The following is a 21,018-nucleotide window of genomic DNA, read 5'->3' as shown; positions in this document are numbered from 1 at the left end:
AATACATCGTTTTATTTCTTGACTGCTGTTTCTGAGTGTTGATAGTGGATCCAAGCAAAATGAAGTCTTTGAAAACAATCTTTTCTCCATTTATCGTAACGTTATTTATTGATCCAGGGGTGAGGATTTTTGTTTTCTGTACATTGAGGTGTGTGCAACTCATACCAAAGGTCTTTGATCTTCATCAGTAAGTATTTTAAGTCTTCTTCACTCTCAATAAGCAAGGTTGTATCATCTGCATATTGCAGACTGTATATCGCAGTCTTCCTCTAATCCTAATGCCATGTTCTTTTTCATATAATCCAGCTTCCGGGATTATGTGCTCAGTAGACAGATTGAATAAATATGGTGAAACAGTATAACCCAGACACACACTTTTTCTGAGTTTAAGCCATTCAGTGACCCCTTATTCTGTTTCAACAACTGCCTCTTGGTCTATGTACAGGTTCCTCATGAGTATAATTAAGTGTTCTGTAATACTCATTCTCCACAATGTTGTCCATAGCTTGTCATGACCCACAAAGTTGGAAGCTTTTGCATAGTCAATAAAGCCTAGGTGGTAGTGTAGTGGTTACAAATTGGACTGCTAATCTTAAGGTCAGCCATTCGAAACTATCAGTTCTGCAGGAAAAAGATAAGACTTTCTGCTCCTGTAAAGATTTACAGCCTCGGAAACCCTGTGCAGAGTCTCTATGAGTCAGAACCAACTCCATAGCATAAAACCGCCAAGCATCTTTCTGATCTCTGCTTTCAACCAAGATCCATGTGACATTAGCAGTGATATCCCTAATTCCACATCCTCACCTGAATCCAGCTGAATCTCTGGTAGTTCCCAGCAATTTACTCTTGCAGCCATTTTTGAATTATCTCTAGCAAAATTTTACTTGCATGTGATATTAATAATGTTGTGTGATGACTTCCACATTCTGTTGGATCACCTCTCTTTGGAATGGGCACAAATATGGATCTCTTCCTGTCAGTTGGCCAAGCAGCTGTCTTCCAAATTTCTTGGTATAGATGAGTGCCTCTAGTTTGTTGAGTAGTTGCTCCTCCCCTCCCCCCAAAAGAAAAAACACTGTAAGTCATAGCCATCCTAGTTAGGGTTTCCAGGGCTGTTCATCTTTATGGGAACAGAAACTCTCTTTCTCCTGCAGAGTGCCACTCTGGTGGATTTGAACCGCTGACCTTGCAGTTTGTAGTCACCCACTATGCCACCAGTGCCCTTTGTAATGAGTACTAGGTGCTATGATAAAGAACAGACTCTGAGAAGGGAGTTTTTTTGTTTTGTTGTTCTTTCAAATCACCTTTAATGAAGCTATGGGCAGCAGAAGATAGAACATGACTCAGGCACACAGCTCAGCACAGCAGTGCCCATATAACGAGCTCCTTTCCCCACTTCTTGGGAAGAAGAGTAATATGTATTTCTGTATGAATATTATGGAAACAAAACTCCTCAAAACATTTTCCAGGAGACAGGGCCCAAGAGAATCTATTGGGGGCCCATCACCAGTAGACTATCAGAGACAGTGGTGGGTGGGGTCTCTCCACAGCCAGAAGAGGTGGCAGCAGCCCCTCCCTTGCCAAGAGCGTCAGGGGGTGAAAAACAATAAGGGAACAGAGGGCCTTGCCATGTATTTGGTAGCTCTTTAGCATCTTAATCACCAGTGTTGGGTAGGATCCAGTTCGTAGAATTGCCAGTGGGACCAGAGAGTCAGTGGGAGCCTTTTCTTCCATAGTGGGCAAAGAGTTTGCTTCTCTGCTTGAAGAGGGAGAGAATGGGTGATGAAGAGGAGGAGTTGAGGGAGCATGAGGTCTCCTACAATATTGGCAACCTCATCTGGACCATAGCTGAAGGGTCATGAGAAGGTTAAATCCATGCACTTTCAGAAGGATGTGGAGCCCAGTCACAGATAGGTTTTGAAACTTCAGGCTCATATCTGCTTCAAAGCTTTCCTCTACCAACTTGGCATCACAGAGACTTTCTGAGCTGGGGTAGAAGTTCATATCTTTGAAGGTGTCATTACATACAAAAGTCTGGGTGCTGCTCCAGGCCAGGACTCTGTTGCTGTTGGAATCCATGGCCCTCATGTTCAGCAGTTGCATCTGAACTCAACACTGCGGACTTTGAGACGTTTGGCAGGTTTTTTGAAGACTTAAAACCGGTGACTAGGCAGACGGAGGTGTTGCTGGATTTAGGGCTTCTGAGCTGGTACACAGCAGGGTCAAGGTGTGTGATATTGTTGTATCACCAAGGCTCTTTCCTTGCATAGGCCAGGTGGTCTCTAAAGTGCTTCTGGAGATTCATGACGAGAACTCCCGAGGAAACCAGATTTGGGATGAATTCAACCCTTTTCCTGCTACTTTTAGCAAATTCACAATAAGGCTGCAAGTCATAGAGGACTCAGATGTGGAGAATTTGAATGCTTTTGGATAATCCGTGTTGGAGAGGCAATTCTCCTGGGAGGACCCTAAATCCTGGAGTCCCCAGTACTACCTGGCTTCGAGAAGGCAGTTTTTAAGCTGACACCTAAACATTTATGATCATGTTGTTGTCGAGTGCCATCCAGTCTCATATATTAGCATATGGATCGATCTGGAAGCGTAGTGATTACAAGTCGGGCTGCCAACCTCAAGGTCAGCAGTTCGAAACTACCAGCGGTTATGCGGCAGAAAGATGAGGCGTTCTGCTCCCATAAAGATTTACAGCCTCAGAAACTTTATGCAGGGTCACTTTGAGTTGGAACCGACTCCATAGTACTTAACAACAAACAACAACAAGTTTTGACCAGATATCTCACTTTTTATCAAATTTGTAAATTCTCTCCTAGAGACAGAATGCCAGTCCCCACCTAGGAAACTCTGCAGTCTTGTGACTTTTCTTTCTAATCTGGTTTGTGGACAACTGCGCATCATTGTCCTCTCTGCATCTTCCCTCACATGCTGACCAATATTTATGCTAAAGTCATAAGGCTGTGTATAGGAACCAAGGAGACTTTGGGACAATCCCAAAGCCCACTGCTGTCGAGTCAATTTCAATTTCAAATCCAGTCATTCGTGGAGTTAAATCCTGGATCTGCTACTAAGTAACAGATGACTCATTCTTACCTAATCGGGTGATGGAGAGATGGCCCTAGAGGCACTGTTAGTTCCTTTCTGTCGTCCCTCCTTGCCAAGTGGGTGAAGTGTCAGTGGTTCAGGCTCTGTAGGAAGGGAGGTCTGTGAGCCACTTTGAACTGTCATCCCTTGCCTGCATACAGAACAGCTGTCCCTGCTGTTTTGTTTCTACTTCATGGTGTACCCGTTCCCAGGGGAACATACTGTCTTTGAACTATTAAACACAAGATACAAAGGGTGGGAGAAGAAAAATTAAAATGTTTACTTCAATTAAAGACCAAGTTTACTTTCAAGAGGATGGCAAGTATTAGACTTGCATGTGATATTAATGATGTTGTTTAAAGATCCCCACCTTCTGTTGGATCACCTTTCTTTGGAAAGGACACAAATAGGATCTCTTCCAAATGGTTGCCCAGGTAAGCTGTCTTCCAAATTTCCTGGCGTAGATTAAGTGAGTTGCTTCCATTGCTGCATCATTCTGTTTGATTTCGATACATTCCATCAATTCCTGAAGATTTGTTTTTCACCAATGCTTTAAATGCAGCCTGGACTCTTCTTTCATTACTAGCATTTCATCAGTTCTTGATCATATGCTACCTCATGAAATGGTTGAACACCAACCATTTCATTTTGATGCAGTGTGTCTGTATTCCTCCCATCTTTGGGTACTTTCTTCATCATTCAATATCTTGCCCACAAAACCCTTCAATATTAACAAATCAAGGTTTGAATTTTTTTCTTCAGTTTTTTCAGCTTGAGAAAGGTTGAGCATGTTTCCTTTGCACATTGCATTATAATAACTTGATTTGTTCTTCAGAAGCTGCCCTTTGAAATTTTCTCTTCAGTTTTTGTGTTTTGTTTTTGCTTCCTCATTTCTTCCATTCGCTATAATTCAAGAGCCAGTTTCAGAATCTCTTCTGCCATGCTTTTTGGTTGTTTGTTTATTTCCACTTTTTACAGCATTTGAGAACAAGTTTCAGAGTTTCTTTTGACATCCATTTTTGTCTTTTCTTTGTTTCCTGTCTTTTTAATGACCTTTTGCTTTCTTCCCATACGATTTTGTTTAACTTTTATTGTCGATTAAGTAAAGGATTGCAGAGCAGATCTTTAATTTTACATTTAACCAATCATATGCTTTGCTTCATTAAATTGGTTGCAATCCCCTCCATGTACCATTTGTTAATAGTATTTCCCTCTGTTCACTTTAACTCTTGCACTCCTCCCTGTTTCTCCCTCAACCTTCATCTTTCCTCTACCAACTGCCCTCTTACTATACAGTTCACTGCCCCATCACCCGTGTTAGCGTGTCTACTCTCTAGTCACTAAAAAATTCACACACACACCCCACTGGTAACCATCATAGAATGTTGCTTTTATCAAGAAAATCTTTACTTAACTTTTTACACAGTGGTCTCTCATACTATACTGTATGATGTTCTTGATATCACCCCACAATTTACTTGTCTTTGGTCATTAGTGTCTAATGCATCAAATCTGTTCTTGAGATGGTCTCTAAATTCAGGTGGAATATTTCAAGGTCATAGTTTGGCTCTCGTGGACTTGTTAAATTTTCTTCAGCTTCAGACTGAACTTACATGAGAAATTGATGGTCTCTTCCACAGTCTTCGTTTGACTGGTGATATTGAGCTTCTTCATCGTCTCTCCCATAGATATAGCCCATTTGGTTCCTGTGGGAGATCCATGTGTATAAGTAACATTTTATGTTGTTTGAAAAGTTACTTGCTAAAAGATACATATTTGTAATCTAGAATCTAAGGTAGGGAGGAAGGATACTAAATTAGGCCAAATTCTAAAACTATAAAGAGTGTGGCACTGAACCACAAGGTCATTTGGTCAGCGGTTCAAACTCAGCAGCTGCTCCTTGGAAACCCTACACAGGGTCGCTATGAGTCAGAACTGACTAGAAGGCCCTTAACAACAATGTCCTTTAGCACAGGTCCACTTCAGCTAATAATTACCAAGATGAATGCCTTTTGTGTGTCTGCAGAGATTGAGCCAAGAGAAAGTTGGAAGACAATCTAAATAAGACAGACTTCCTCACCTTTTAGGATTTTGTGACTGTTAAGGGCAAATGAAAATCAAAAATCAGAGGCTGAATTCTCCCTGTTCAGAATGAAGTAACAGGAAAGTAAAAACCTCCCTTTTCTTTGAGCATTTACTTTAGAAAATTGTCTGTTTCTTTCCATTATCCCCCTATCATCCCACCCCACCCCAGAAGCTAGAGACTCTACCTCTCAGTTTCCTGGGAAGAGAAGAGCACAACCTCAGATGGCCCCTGACTCCAAACTGGTCATACAGGTGCTTTAGTAATTGCTTCTCTTGAGATCATATATGGAATGGGTTGCAGCCCCTTAGGGGTTGCCTTTGGGTTGTTACCTTTAACCAGAAGTATCAGAAGGACTCCCGGTGTGGTGCTATAGGGTCAGCTCTGGACTTTGAACCACAGGCTAGCAGTTCAAACTCATCAGCTGTTGCTCAGAAATGCTATACAGGGTCCCTGTGAGTCAGAACCAACTTGATGGCACTTAACAGCAACATCATAAGGAAGGCTTGAGCGTGGCTCAGATTCAGTGGAGATGCCTCACAATAGAGTCTAAAATCAGCAGCAGCAGGCAAACTCCTGACAGGTTCTTCTCTTTGTAGAGCATCACAGTTGAGGGTGGTATTCAGCAGGTGAGCAGAAATTCAGGGTTTAGATGTGAAATTCTCACCTTGGCTTTATACAGTAAGGACTAGTGTGACATCAAAAACTGGTAAGGTGTATCTTCTCTGCGGTTAGAGATTAGCCAAAGGTCGTTTCTTCTTTTCAAGTTTAGAGATTTGGGAAGTTGTTTAGATTTATCTCTTAACGGCTAGTTTATAAAGATTAACTATGTTATTTATTTATTTATTTATTTATTTATTTTTGTCACAGTATGTCCAAGTAAGCTTAAAGGTGGTTGACATTTTTTACATCCTTCACATGTTTGTATGTCTGTTTCAGTTATATAAAGCTGCTATAACAGAAATATGACAAGTAGATGGCTTTCCACAAATTTACATTTACATTCTGATAATTTAGGAGGCTAAAAGTCCGAATTTAGGGTGTCAGTTCTTTAGAGGCAGTCATTCTGTCTGTCTGTCTGTCTATAAGGGGGCTTCAAAAAGTTTGTGGGAAAATTCTGGTATATTTTCATTTCATTTTTCCATGATACTTTTATTAGCATAACAAAAAAACCATTTTCAAATGGGATTATGGACACAGGTATAGGGGTTAGGATTTAAAACTCATATTTTTAGTAGGGGAATTCTGGTGTGACACTGTAGGATAAGCACTCAACCACAAGGTTGGTTTGAACTGCACAGTTAGCAGCTCAAACTCACCAGTCACTCCTCTGAAACCTTATACAAGGTTGCTATGGGTCGTAACCAACTTGGTGGCACTTAACAACAATGTTGTTGTTGTTAAGTTCCATCGAGTTGATTCCAACCCATAACGACCCTGTATAGGGTTTCCAAGGAGCAGCTAGTGAGCTTGAACCACTGACCTTGCGGTTCAAATGACTTTGCAGTCTGACGCCATTAGCCTACAGCACCACACCAGCACTCCAGTTAACAACAGTAGCAGGGAGGAAAAGGAGTCCTGATGTATGTAGGACAAGCACTGAGTCATTACAGACTGATGGCAGGTAACAACAACAATAGATGGGGAAAGGCCCCAGAGTCAAACATGCTCTATGTCATTATTGTTAAATGCTGACAAGTTGATTCTGACTCATATTGACCCTGTATAGAGTTCCAAGGAGTGGCTGGTGAATTTGAACCACCAACTTAGCAGTTAGTAGTCCAGTGCTTATCCTACAGTGCCACATTAGGATAACAATATGGTTGTTGTTGTTGTTAAGTGCCATCAAGTCAGTTCTAACTCATCATAGCAACCCTATATAAGGTTTCCAAGGAACGACTGGTGAGTTTGAACTGCCATCCTTGCCACATTAGGATAACAATATGGTTGTTGTTGTTGTTAAGTGCCATCAAGTCAGTTCTAACTCATCATAGCAACCCTATATAAGGTTTCCAAGGAACGACTGGTGAGTTTGAACTGCCATCCTTGCTGTTCAAACTGACCTTGCAGTCCAATGCTTTTCCTACAGTACCACACCAGGACTCCAGTATATTCTATGTTGTTGTTAAGTGCCATCAAGTTAAATCTCACTCATAGCGAACCCTGTATAGGGTTTCCAAGGAGCAACAGGTGAGTTTGCCCCATCTACCTTGTGGTTCAACCCAGCCTTGTGGCCCAGTGCTTTATCCCACAATTCCATACCAGGACTCTTAAGCCTTAAACAAGACAAAGATAATCATCCTGAATGAGGGAAGCCATCAGCATGCACATAGTGCAGAGGCCAAATAGATTCTGCCAACTTACAGCCATGGAATTAATTATATATGATAGAAAACAAAAGAAATTATCACAGATTTGTAATTGTTGGCAAGTCAGTCAGTTCATCCCTATCGCAGGTGGAACTACAGAAACCGGGGAAAGGCCATGATTAAGAGACATACACAATTACAGATTAAACAGAGTTACAGAACTGGTTCTGGAGCTTGGACCACCTGGCTGCATGGTGGTTTGGGTATGACTCATGGCAATGCAGATGATCTGCGTATAGTCACCAGAACCCTGCCTTTTAACTTAAATTGGAAAATATGCCGTTATTTTCAGTGAATCATTAAGGACACAACCAGGCAGATTCCTTTGCTCTCTGTGTAGGCCTGAGGGCAAACTGCCTCTTCCTAGGTTTACACAGCCACATTGATGGTTTAACAGTCAGAAGGAACTCAAATGGCATCTGAGCTGATGCCAAGACTCAAAATAGAGTTAGGACTTCACTATAGACCACAGCTTTCCACAAACCAAGTGCTTTAGAATTTATTCTCTAATAACTCGGGAACACAATTCAACTCATAACAATGGCTAACTTCAGAAATTTCTTAATAACTTTCTAATCACTTAAAGGTTTCTAATGAATTTGAGAGTTGGTATTCTATACTAGACTTGGCTTGGTGACTCTGCTTGACTAAAAGGAATGGAACTGAATTACTACTTACATTATAAGTAAGTTTAAAGGCATTTCCAGATGGATTAAAACTCAAATCTCGAAGGCAAAAGTTTCAGAAGAAAACAGAATATCTTTGTAATCTTGTGGTAGAGAAGGATTTCTTAAACAAGATGCAAAGTAGCTTACTGTAAAAGAAAAGACTTTATTAAATCACTAAATTCAAGAAATGGGCCTGGTGTGGTGCTGTAGGATAAATGCTGGACTCTAACCAAAAGATCGGAGTTTCAAACCCACCAGCCGATCCTTGGGAACACTATACAGGTTGCTAGAACCAATGGCTCTTAACAACAACAATAAATATAATAAATTCTGTTCACTTGAATGTGTCATAAAGCTCATTAAAAACACAAGATGTTAGGGGGTGTGCTAGCTGGCTGTATCTCCACTCTGCAAGAGAGGAGTCCTACATTCTATTGATTATGAATAGTTAGGTAAGGTGGCAGAGATGGGGAGGGCGTAAAGCAAAGCTTTGGACTCAAGCGTGGCAACAGTAGTGAGGTTGGCCCAGGATCAGGCAGTGTTTCATTCTGCTGTGCATAAGGTCGCTATGATTCAGTACCTACTCAATGGCACCTAACAACAACAACAGCATATTTATGATCATATTTTGGCTCTTGTAAACTTTTGATTTTTTTAAGTGCTAGCCTGAATTTGCATATGAGCAATTGATGGCCTGTTGCACGGTCTGCCCCTGGCCTTATCTTGGCTAATACTATTTTCTCCATCATCTCTTCCCACAGATGTAGTCCATTTGATTCCTGTGTTCCATATGGTAAGGTCCATGTGTACAGGCACCTTTTGTGTTGTTTAAAGGAGGAGGTATTTGCTATGTATAAGTCGTTGGTCTTGCAAAATGCTATCATACAATTTCTAACATCATTTCTATCACCAAAGCTTCATTTTCCAACTACTGACCCTTCTTTGTTTCCAACTTTCACATTCTAGTCACCATTAATTATCATTGCATCTTGATTGCGTGTTTAATCTGTTCCAACTGAAGAAATTAGTAGAAAAGCCAGTTTCATCATCACTGGCTTTAATGGTTAGTGTGTAATTTTGAATAGTAGTGGTATTAGCTGGTCTTCCTTGTGCATATGGGTATTGTCCAATCAATAACAGCATCATACCAGCTTTAAGGAGGTGATAGTGGTAGTTATGTGCCATCCAGTTGGTTCCAACTCATAGCAACCCTGTATAGGGTTCCCAAGGCTGTAAATCTTTACAAGAACAGAAAGCCTCATCTTTCTCCATGGAGCTACTGGTAGATTCTATCTGCTGACCTTGAAGTTAGCACCCCATTTCATAATCCACTACACTTTCAGGGTTCCTTAGTTTTAAGGAGCGGAGGGACTTAATAATTAATGAAAGAAACAAAAAGTCAGCGTTCTTTGCAGATGCTTTCACGGAATATTTAGAAAATCCAAGAGACTGCTAAAAAAAAACTATGAAAACTGATAGAATGATTAATCAGTAAAATGATTAAATATAAAACAATGATTAAGTATAAAAATGTTTTCCTTTATATTAACAATAATCAAGTGGAAATTGAAGTGGAAAAAAAAATTCACCCACAATAGCAATAAAATCCCTAAGATGTAAATTTAAGATATAAGATTCATATGAAAGAAAACTATCTAAAAAGCATAAATAAATGAAGGCACATGATATTTCTGAATGAGAAAACTTAATATTATAAAATTGTCTCTCATTCCCAGGCTAATGGATAAATATTTTTAAGTTCCATTCAGAATCCTAAAGGTGAGTGTGTTTCTTTGGGGGAAAACAGTTGAAATTTAACAAACTGAAAGGATTAATAGGTAAATTATGAACAATGTAAAAATATAATGGAGATGTTACCTTACTGTTTCATTAAAATATTGCTATAAGGTTTCTGTAAGCAAGAAATAGATAAATCGGAATAAAAATCTAGAAATGAATCCAAGTATATGAGAATTGTGTATATGGTGAATTTGTGGGGAAGAAATGAACTCTATCAATGACTTCTGGACAATTGGCTATCCATGTAGAAGAAAGTGAAACTAAAAATGCTTTGTTAAATGAAACACTACAAATTATTTAGCTACAAATTGTACTTTTGGTATGGTTGATCTTTGTCATCATTGTTAATTGCCATTGAGTTGGTTCCAACTCATAGTGACCCTGCATAGGGTTTCCAAGGAGAGGCTGGTGAGCTTGATCTAGGTCTCTCAAAATGGCCTAAGTGTGTCTGTACACTCTGGGCCCAGCCTTCAGTAAGCCCACATCCTTTGTACATCTGTCTATAACAGACCACATGTGTATATATATATATATAACTGCCTCCATCTGCACTGATACTGCTTACTAAGCCGTCTGTAAAAGCCAGTCTCATGCAGCTGTACAGTCTCTATTTTTGTTAATTCCTGTTATTGTCTGTATTTACTTATCCAGCTCTCTGTTATTGTATGTTTTAATGTGTGTTTGAATAGTCAGCGTTTGAGGCTAGAAATGCTTGCAGGACAGAGACCATACCTTCTCATTGATCCATCAAGCTCGTGGCACAGATGCTAAGCCTTTGGTTACAACAGTACAGTAACTCTCATTGACCTCACCCCAGAATCAGTTTCAGTATTTTCATTGGGTATTTATATATAACACTCTTCTAAATCTCTAAAATTAAAAAACCCCCACTACATATGTAATTTATCGCCTATAATATATATGTATATTTTAATTTGTGAATTGAGTGAAAGTTTATAGAGCAGATGATCTGTTTTATTCTCAACAATTCATACATATTTTGTCTCATCTCATTGGTTGCAATCCCCTTAATGTAACATCACTTATCCCACTTCCTCCCTGTGTTTCCTGTTTCCATTTCTCCTTCTTTCCTAACCCTTCGGAACTTTGTTCTTGGGTAAATGTTGCCTTTTTCATCTGCAGTGGTTGATGATTTTAAAGGTGTGCATACCTCCCCAGTGTTATTGTTCCCCTAATAGAACCTAGCTATGGTTGGCTGAAATTTGAGGCCCAGGGGTAGAATTCAGTTTCATACCCAAAGGGTAACTAAGGGCCTTAGCCTCAGGGCTTCACCAGTCTCTATTCAACCAGTAAGCCTGGTCTGAAGTATAGTTTTAAAATAGAAGACCCTTCAGGGACACTTAAAAATTTAATAAATCCAGTACTTTAACTTTTTAATTCATCAAGAATCATGTTTACCCACAATCACCAGCTTCTAAGTTGGCTTTCTTTTCAGAGCTTACACAAACACATGCATATCAAGATTGTATTACTTCCTGGACAGCCCCCAGCCTGGGCAAGAGCAGTAACCAGCTGAGCACACCCTCTGGCAAAGATACCCTTCTACCCACAGCGTCCCAGTACACATAATTAGAAAAGACAGGCTTCCAAGGACCTGTTTTGCTCATAGTTACCAGGATCTACTTACTATTATTCCCTTTCTTAGTAAGGAAATTACATGATCATTGCTTCTGAAGTTCACTTAATCCCTATAAACAGACTTTGTTTCTACTTTTGATCATTAGAAATTTTCAAAATCATCCAAAACCCCAAGAGGCAGAGTCAGGACTGAGCAGAGATGGGAAAACATGCTGTCCTTGACTGGCATCAGTCTTCCAATATGCAGTCCTCCGGTAGACCAAGAATCTTGCCCTACCCAAACAAAGTTCTAAAATAGCAAATAAAGAGTTGGAAATTTCCCCGGCCTTCCAAACTCTGGAAAACAGGAAAGACCTTGGTTTGATGGATAGGAGAGTCTGAGAACAGCCCGGAGAGCAGGAAGATAGTTTGGGCCTCAAATTCAAAATTTACATATTGTAGCAAATATGCAAAACCCTAGTTCTAAGCTAGGTGCATAAAAAAGGAGTTATGGCCCCTTTCCTCAGGGAGCTAAGAGATCCCTGGGAGCCAGCTTTATGTTATCAGTTTCACCAATTTAGGGACTTGGACTTGGTGCTGTTGGCTGTCTACAGAGAGCTTCAGAAAAGCACTGACCGTGAGCCTTTCACAAATGACATTAGTCTATATTAGCATTAAAGCAAAACAAAGCCAAGAGAATGACCACATGGAAAAGAAGGCAGCCACATGGGGCAGCCTGAGTAGAACTCAGCAAAGAGGAGGCAAAGGTTTTGCAGGGTGTGAATTTGAAAAAAAGAAGCCCCTCAGAGCACCTACAGAATTTAGCACCTGGCATTTACAAACTAAAATGTGCTAGAGGAGGCTGGGAGTTGGGAGAGATGGGCCTGGCAGGATAAGGATCAGAAAAGCAAAGAGCAAGAAGCAACCTGTTACTTGAGCCTTGGCCTCTGCCCTACTTACATGGCAGTCCCTTACACTGAAATGGGCCCTGTCTTGACCTGCACCTTCTTACACTAAGTCCAGGCTCTACCCACATCATCATAAGCCCTTGGATTAACAACAGGCATAAGGCCAGATGATGTTATTCATGAGCAGTCAGTGTAGGAGGCAGGAAATAAGCAAGGCCAAACGTGAGTTGTCCACCCCTTCCTACCCTAGTGTTCCACTCAGACCAGATTTGAGACTACTAGAAACCAGGGTTTTCCCAGGCAGCAGTGGAGTTAGAATTAATAAACCTGGTTTGTTGTGCTGGCTCTGCTGTTAGCTTTTTGGAGTCTTGGGAAAGGTCTCTCTTAACTCTGGGGAGGTGGCACAAACTTAATTTGTGACTGTACTTCTCTCTTCTTCCTCACTGGGCATCATGGTTAGGAGCATGACCCCTGAGTCCACTGCCAGAGTTCATAGCTCAGCTTTGCCACTTACTGTGTGACCTTCAGCAAGTTACCTAACTTCTCTGAAGTTCAGTTTCCTTAGCTGTAAAATGAGTATAATAGTATATGTCTAGTAAGGTTTGTGATGGATTAAATGAGTTAATACAAGGTAACTTCAAAAAAAGTCATGAAATTAAAAGACAACTATTTGAAGCCTTCATGAATATGCATGATATTTACAACAGTTGTTGGCACATAATATAGTTAAGTACTATTGTTGTTATTCTTATATTGAGACTGCTTCAGTCTTACACTGTTGCATTTATGGGGATGGAGACTGGTAGGAAAGAAATACTAAGGGATAAGAACGTGAGCTAAAAAAAAGCTTAGAGTGAGGAGCTGGAAAATTAGAGCTCCTTGTTTCTCCCAGCATGAGCTTAGAAGTGCAGAAAGAAGTTCTCAGGGCTGTAGCAGTGGCTATGGGCTCAGCTCAGACCCTGAGTTAGAAGCCCAGAATAGCACACAGGCCCCACCTAAAAGTGATAGAGCCCTAACCTTAGAAGCCCAAGGCCTGTCTCTGAATCTTGGCTTAAGGTTTATAAGCTACTTCTTTTCTTCCAAGAACCCAAAGACTTTTCATATCCTTTGTTTTTCCTTTCACAAGCCGATGTCATCTAAAAGACTCATAGTTCTGGTAGAGAACTCCAGCCCCCCAAAAAGTCACTAGGATCTGGTCAGTAGGGACCTAAGTGTCCCTGAGCGTGGCTGCCATCCTCTCTCCCAAGCCTATGTTATAACAGGAAGCCCTAGCCTATTGCCTCGTTTCCTTGAGCCCCCAAGTCCCTAGCCTGTTATTGAGCCCCCATAGGAGACCTATAGGTCCAAGGGTTTCTAATGAAGACTACACACAGTTTTGGGGGGAAAGATGAACTCCCTGGCCAAGGGTATACAGAAGTTATGGGGAAAAGCCAGAATTGGCTGGTGCCCACCCTGGCCTAGACTGCAATTGGCCAAGCACATCAAGGAAAAGGACCTACAGGTCTGCGGGGCAGATGCTAGGCTCAAGATGCCTAAACTGCTCTGAGGGCCAGACTCTGGGAAATCTTCCTGGAGTATAACTTTTCTTGTCAGGAATCTGGACTTTTGAACCCTACCCTCTGAGTGCTCAGGCATGAGTACAAAAGGGTGAAAGAGTCTTGATCTAGTCAGGCCCCTTCAAAGGGAGTAAGTAACCTTAGGCAGAATTTGTTGGCTTTCTGTCTCCTGGCCCTGTGGAACAGGTTGGTCAGGGAAGGCTTCTCAGAGGAAGAAGAGTGGAGGGAGAGTCAGGGGGTATTAGGTAGTACAAGCTAGATGACCAGAGCTCTAATGTAGACGGTGAGCTCAGAGTGTGGAGACCAGCCATGCTACAATTGGGCTGGGTAGGTCAGCTTTAGGATTTGCCTTTCAGTGCTGAGCTGCTGGTTTAAATGTCTTGTCCCCACCTCCCCTTGCTTCCTATCTGTGGCCGCTGAGTTTGCTGTTCTCTTTGAGCCAAGAAAGTCCTAACCCCCAACCTCAGGAGAGGACTCTGGGAGCCGCCTCAGGGAAGGGCAGCTAGCCAAGCTGGTGAAAGTTGAACCAGGCAGACAGCTATATTGAGCCTGCAGTCTTAAGCAACAGTCCATTGACAAGCCCATCTAGCCAGCCAGCTAGCTATTTACTTTCAGTTCTTTGGAAAGTCAGCTCTTTGGAAAGTGTTGCTTCTAGCTCCAGAGTCAGTGTTTATTGTCACTTAAGGGATATATTCTGGAAAAGAACAGACCCCAGCTCTGATCCCAGGCCCAGAGGCTCATGGGAAAGCAGAGCTAGGGGAGTGAGGCCTAGTGTAGTGGAGAGAGTTAACCAGACTTAGGACTGGCCATGCCTTGGAGAAATGATTTACCCTATTTCTCGTCAAGATTGTTTGAGCCTAACCCCCTACCTGAGGGGGGGAACTTGAGAACAGCAAGGCTTAATTTTCCTTCTGTAGTTGGTATCAACCTTAGATTCAGCATAGCCCCTATGTGAAGTATGCCTGGCCAGATTTCATCTGAACTTCACAGTAGACTGGGACCAGGAGGCCAAACAGAAGTTCTTAGCTCCATTTGACAATGAAGAACCAGAAGAGAGGAAGTGTCTTGCTCTCAAGTGAATGGGACAGTAGACACTGGGCCACAGACCAGTATTCCTTCCTCTCTACCCCACAGCCACCACTCTGAGAAAGTTCCAGGGATACCCTGGAAGCAGGGCATCTGCACCTATCATCCTGCTGGAAGCAGGTGAACTATTCAGGGGATCTATCTGGGGCCTGGAATAGAGGGAACCCAGACACAGTGGCTTAGATCAGATCACATTTCAGAACAAAGAAGAAGGTTGGATCCTCCTGGGAGAACTTTTTTTTTTTTAATGTTTTATTGTGAATTGTGTGATAGTCTACATGGGAGAACATTAGCTTTACATTCATTCCATCATCTATCATTTCATTGGCATAGTTACCATCCTGTCCATGCATCCTCACCCAACCAAAGGGTGTACCCTGTAAGCCCCCCCCATCCCCCCCAGTCCTCAGCCCCTTTCCATCTCCTGATCCTGAGTCCCCAGCCACACCATCTCTTGACGTCGTCTTCTCTGCCTCCATCTCTAGCCTCACCACTTCTCTGGGTAGGATCCCGCTCTCCACTTTTCTCCATTGATGGTCCTAGGGTCCTCCGCTCCTAGACTGAAAAGTTAATCACTCCCCTCCTTGCTATAAAATGTCCACCTTTAGATTTCCAACCTTCACAATCAGTCCTGATAACAATTATTCACCATTGCATCACAAGAGACCCATCTGTATTTCGTTTCATCAGCCCTTCCTGGACAGGCTGGACACTATTCACTGGAGACTCTACCTTCCTCCACGCCCTTTGGATCTAGGTTCCCTCTTGAAAGCTTGTAAGCCAGTCACTTCTTACCTTTGTATCCCTCCCCCTATTTTGGGTAGCCAATGTCCAAGTTGCCCATTCCTGTCTACCCTTTGTGTGGAGGGGGTGGGAATAGTTCTTGCAGCAGGGATTTGTTTCCTCTTTGGGAGAACTTTTAGAGAAGAGGCTGAATCACAGGGACCTGGCCAAGGACCAGGATAAGTTCATGGTTCATAGAGCACCTCCCCTTACCTACTCTTCCTGATCTCTGCTTTCTATTAAGGAAACTGAGGCCCTAGGAGAAGGTGACTTGCTCAAAGCCACTTGCTAAAAACTGGTAGAGCCAGAGCTAGAACCAGCTCCCAGCCAAAGTTACCCTCCTGATTTAAGGAGACCCAGGAAGCCCCATATTTTCCTTCCACCACCAGTCCCTACCCCTTCCATAATGCTTTAATTTCAACCTGGTAGAGTGTCCGCCTTTGACATTGAAGGCTTCTTTAAGGCACATTTATTGTGGGCGAGGTTTATTCCTGTTTATGGCCTTGGTGTCAAGGTACCAGAAAGGGCAGGTTCCCTAGATCTGGAAGTGGGAGAATGTAAAGGGAGAGTTGGGTGAATTTATCATAAGCAGTCTGAATGCTGCTGGCCTGCTGTCATGCTTGGCACTCAGCCTACAGTAAGCCGACTCTGCCATTCAGCCCAGGACAGTGTTCACCTTATTGTTCACTGGGAAGGTCCTAACATATCACTTGCTGATGTCCAAGAAGAATAAGGCTTTCAGGGACTCCCTTCAACAGGCATTGATTGGCCCATCTTTCTAAGTCTGTTCTCCAGCCAGGCCCCATCTCATCACTTTTTCCAGCATAGAATTCCTTCTTCACATCTTTTTGCTCAAGCTGAGCTTCCATTTGGAACCGTCTCTCAGTCTCTCATGTTCAACTCCCATAGTTCTTCAAATCCCTCTTCAAAATATCCTTCCCCAGGAGCATTGCCATATATAACCCTGCAGCCCCTCCAACTGGGACGATCCTGCTTTGATGTGGGCTTTCCCTGCTTCTCCAACACAGCCTAGGTTGATGATTCACCATTCCCCCCAGCACACAGCAGAAGGATAAAGAGTGCTTCAGGGGAGCTGTTAGTGCACATGTAGATGCTGCTGCTCTGGGCAGTTTCACCTCTGACTATCCCCTCCAGGATGGTATGTTTTGGGGTAACAGCCCTGATAAGGAAAGAACCTTTACCACTAATCTAGGTGTTTTTTAAACCCTACTGAGGTCAACAAAAGTCAAATGCTGCTGAGTGTGTGTTCTTTGTCCTTCCACACCCCTGCCTTGCCTTGCCCTGCCCCTTTTCTGGTTCCTGGGCCTGGGCCATGCAGATAAGGCCTCCTAGGTCATTTGGTCCAGGTATGGGCGCTGAGAGGTTAGCTGAACCAGCCCCACTCATTTATCTCCAGTACAGACATTGGCCCAGCCGACAGGTGGATATCTCAGGTGCAGACCTGTGCTTATGCTGTTACCCCAACATGGAATGGCCTCACCCCAACTCCCACCTCTGTTGAAACCATGCCCATATTGGCCCCTACCTTGGCATGATACGTCCCCTAACTTCCTAGCTGTTATTGTTCCTTACTTAGTGCACCCAAGCTCTTAGCTTCATCTTTAGGACAGTTGAGTAGGTCGATACCTCTCGCCTCTTTAGCTTGGCAGCCCCATGAGAACAGGAATCATGTCTGTCTATGGTCTTTCTGTTGTGTAGGAGTTAATCAGATTGAGTAGATCTTGTTAAGTGTTACCAAGTCTGTTCTGATTGGTTTCCAAGTTGCAGCTAGTGGGTTTGAATGCCAACCTTACAGTTAGCAGTCCCTTGCTTATCCCACAGTACCACACCAGGACTCCTAGGTAGATCTTAGGCTCCTGAAAGGTTTGATGAATCACTGACAGAGGTCTAGTGTGCTCATTGAGTTATGGCCCTTCCAACCATGGAGGGCAAAACTCATCTGAGTCTTTCCAAAACAGTTTTCTTCAGGCACAGGGAAACAGAAGCCTGGTTATAGGACGGACTAAAGGTAGTTTTCCCATCTGACTTAGAATCCCTCCTCACTGTAGGAGAAAAAAAAATAGAAAGCACAATCTGGCTATCACCCAGAAAATCCCATCTGCGGTACAGCCACGGGTCTGAAATGGAACTTCATGTCACTTCTAAATTCCAAATCGTTCTGGGAACAGTACTCTTGGTCGTTGCTAGGGGCATATAAGGGCTAGAAGTGCTGCGGAGACCCAGAGAGAATTTGACCTTAACAACCACTTGGATCTAAAATGAGTGGATGCAGTGTTTGTTGCAAGAGAGTCTTCTCTCCCCACCCCACCACACTCCTAGATCAGCCTACTTATCCTGGTCACTGTGACCAGGCTACCAGGCGACAGACTCATTCCGTGCCCTGCAGGAGCACCCAGTCTGGGTGAGGAGGGCAATAACAGAGCCTAGCCCATAGACCTCTCCTGGCTTAAGGCATAATAGGGTTCATGTAGCTCCCATATTTGGGGAAGAAGGACTGTAAATACTGTAAAAGGTATGTTTGCCTCTCCCCCCTTAGTGTGGGTCTGCCTAGGGGACAGGGAGACGTATCTTCCAGTCACTGGTGTGTGTGCCCAGTCCCACCACTGCTTTACTCTTGGTTATAAGAAAACCCTGCCCTAAGGGTGATAGAGCATTTGCTCTGTCATCTAGACCCCCTTGGCATTTAGAATTCCAGATTGAAGGAACCCTCAAGGTTGAGCCAACTTTGTATGTAGGAACTGATGTCCAAGCAGTAGAGCAGGGATGCTCACTCCCCTTATCACATTCTAGATGGCACTGTATTTCTTTGGGGAGATCTCTTGTCTCACCAGCTTACCTCTAAGCTCCTGGAGGTCAGAAACTGAGTTCTGTTCATTTCTGTCTCCCTCTCACAGTAGACATTAAAACAGGTTAAAGAAGGAAGAGGAGATTACGAATGTTAATGATCCCAAAAGCAACTCCAGCCCTTTTCCCTAGCTGGGCCTGTTTCCCGTTATCAGAATTGCAGGAAGGAGTTGGAGGAGTGTTAGCCCCAACCTCTAATGTCTCCACCAATTTGTTCCTCAGTGCCCAGAGAATGACACAAACCGTGCACTCTCGATGCCCCGTGAGCTTGTGAAGATGGCTGCTCATGGCATATGGGGAAAAGGATGAGGTAGCTCTCTACACAGGACTGGCTGTGTGGCTGTGAAGTCAGCCAGCTTTACCACATTGGCCACTCCATGTCCTTTCCATGGTTCTTCCCCCAACCAGGCCTTCACCTCTTCCCCAGGGCCTTGTTCTCAGCCAGCTGAGGGTGGGAGTGAGGGCTCTGTATAGTTTCATTCTCCTTCAGGGCAGGAACCTGGCATGGGATAAGTATACAGATTGAATAAGGAATAAATGTATGGATCATAGAGAAGTCCTGAAGACCACAATGCCATAACCCAAAGACAAGTACCTTACAGGGGAAATTAGGGATACCTGTTGGTCTGAGACAGAGATGTTTGGTAGCAACCTCTATTTCCTTGTGGCCTCATGTCACCGGACAACTGCAGAACACCAAAGCTCCAGGAAGAATACAGAAAGTGTTATTCAACAATATCTTCATGGGCGCTGGATATATTCCCAGAGTTATACATGGGACAGTCACAAGTCAGAGGACAAATGACTGGTCTAAAGTCCTACAACAGAAGAAAGGATGAGGCATCAAACTTGTTCTGGATGTGACTACCCCATCCTTCCCCAGGGACAGTATCATAGGATGGAAAGAGTCAAGTTTTGGAACCAGACAGCCACAGTTTATATCTTAGCCCTGTTACTCACAGCTATAGGACTTTGATTTTATTTAACATAAGCTGAAGTTTCCTCATCCATAAATGATATAGCCACCTCACGGGGTCAAGGGGAGAGTGAAAGGAGATATGTAAAGTACTTCATGTTGTTGTTAAGTGCCGTCGAGTCGGTTCCAACACATAGCGACCCTGAACAGGGTTTCCGAGGCTGTAAATCTTTACGGGAGCAGAAAGCCTCCTCTTTCTCCCGCGGAGCAGCTGGTAGTTTCGAACTACTGATCTTGCAATTCACATGCTGATCTTGCAATTCACAGCCCGATTCGTAACCACTACGCTACCAGAGCTCCTTAAAGTACTTCATACACTAGTCAGTTCTACATAAATATTCGTCAAAGAGCCAAAAGATGAGAGGAATTGAAATCATCCTTGATAGTGCCATATCTTCAGTACTAACCAAGCTAACTTCTTCCTCTCCAGGATAAGAGTGAGACCACCAGAGGAGTCAGGTCCCAAAGGCCCTGTCATCCCAGATCTAACTTGCTTCCTTCCGATCTGTCTGAAGAAGAAACTCGCAGGATTGCACGGATATTTTCTGCCCAGTGCTCCCAGAAAGATGAATGCAGCCTTCCAAGAGACTGAGGGAAGGACACACCTGCCCACTCCACAAGCTTTGCCCGGCTTGTGGGAGGCCCTAGGACTGTCAAAGCCATGAAACCACCAGCAGCCTGATCCATTGGCACCTTAAGACCCAGTCAGTCCAGACTGAAGGAACTTCACAACCTAGTCCCATGCCCACCTATCAGGACTTCAGCTTTTCCCCTCCATGGTAAGGCAAAAGCTAGAAACAAAATGGATTCCAGCACCCAAGTGGCCCACTCATCTTTTGACCAAGGCACCCAAGTAGACAGACGTCTTTCTGCTGAGAAATTCCTCCTCCCAGTGTCCTCAATGCAGCCCACCTTCCGCCTGAAAATGATGAGTCACTACTGCCTTAAAGGTTGGGGTGATGCAGCAAGTTTGCACATTGTGTGCATCAGGCGTAGCTAAGAAAATCCAAAGGCCACCTCCAGTTTGTTGTTTGGTAATAAGGACTTTTATAGCTATAAATTGTTTTTAAGTTGTATTGAATTAATCAATAGGAAGGAGGTGATTACCTCCCTCAGCTTTTTATCTGAAATTCTAACCATGCTTTTAACTTATTGTTTTTACCTAGCACTGAGGGTCATTGTTCCTGCCTGCATTTGAATAAAATCATATTAGTGTTTGTATTCTGTGTACAAGTGTTTCCTGGTTGGCC

General features: G+C 43.1%; 1 protein-coding gene across 1 annotated transcript in view; it reads left to right on the top strand.

Moving 5' to 3' along the window:
• C2CD3 (C2 calcium-dependent domain containing 3) overlaps positions 1-20,360 on the top strand; it is a 173,686-nt gene extending 153,326 nt beyond the window's left edge. Inside the window, exon 33 of the mRNA XM_006875430.1 lies at positions 20,199-20,360. Within this exon, the coding sequence (XP_006875492.1) occupies positions 20,199-20,360 (162 nt within the window). The remainder of the gene's footprint in view (positions 1-20,198) is intronic.
• The last annotated feature ends 658 nt before the right edge of the window (positions 20,361-21,018 follow it).

This window comes from Chrysochloris asiatica, unplaced genomic scaffold (genome assembly GCF_000296735.1).
Source record: "Chrysochloris asiatica unplaced genomic scaffold, ChrAsi1.0 scaffold00326, whole genome shotgun sequence".
Taxonomy (NCBI): domain Eukaryota; kingdom Metazoa; phylum Chordata; class Mammalia; order Afrosoricida; family Chrysochloridae; genus Chrysochloris; species Chrysochloris asiatica.
This window is presented reverse-complemented; position numbering and strand designations above follow the sequence as displayed.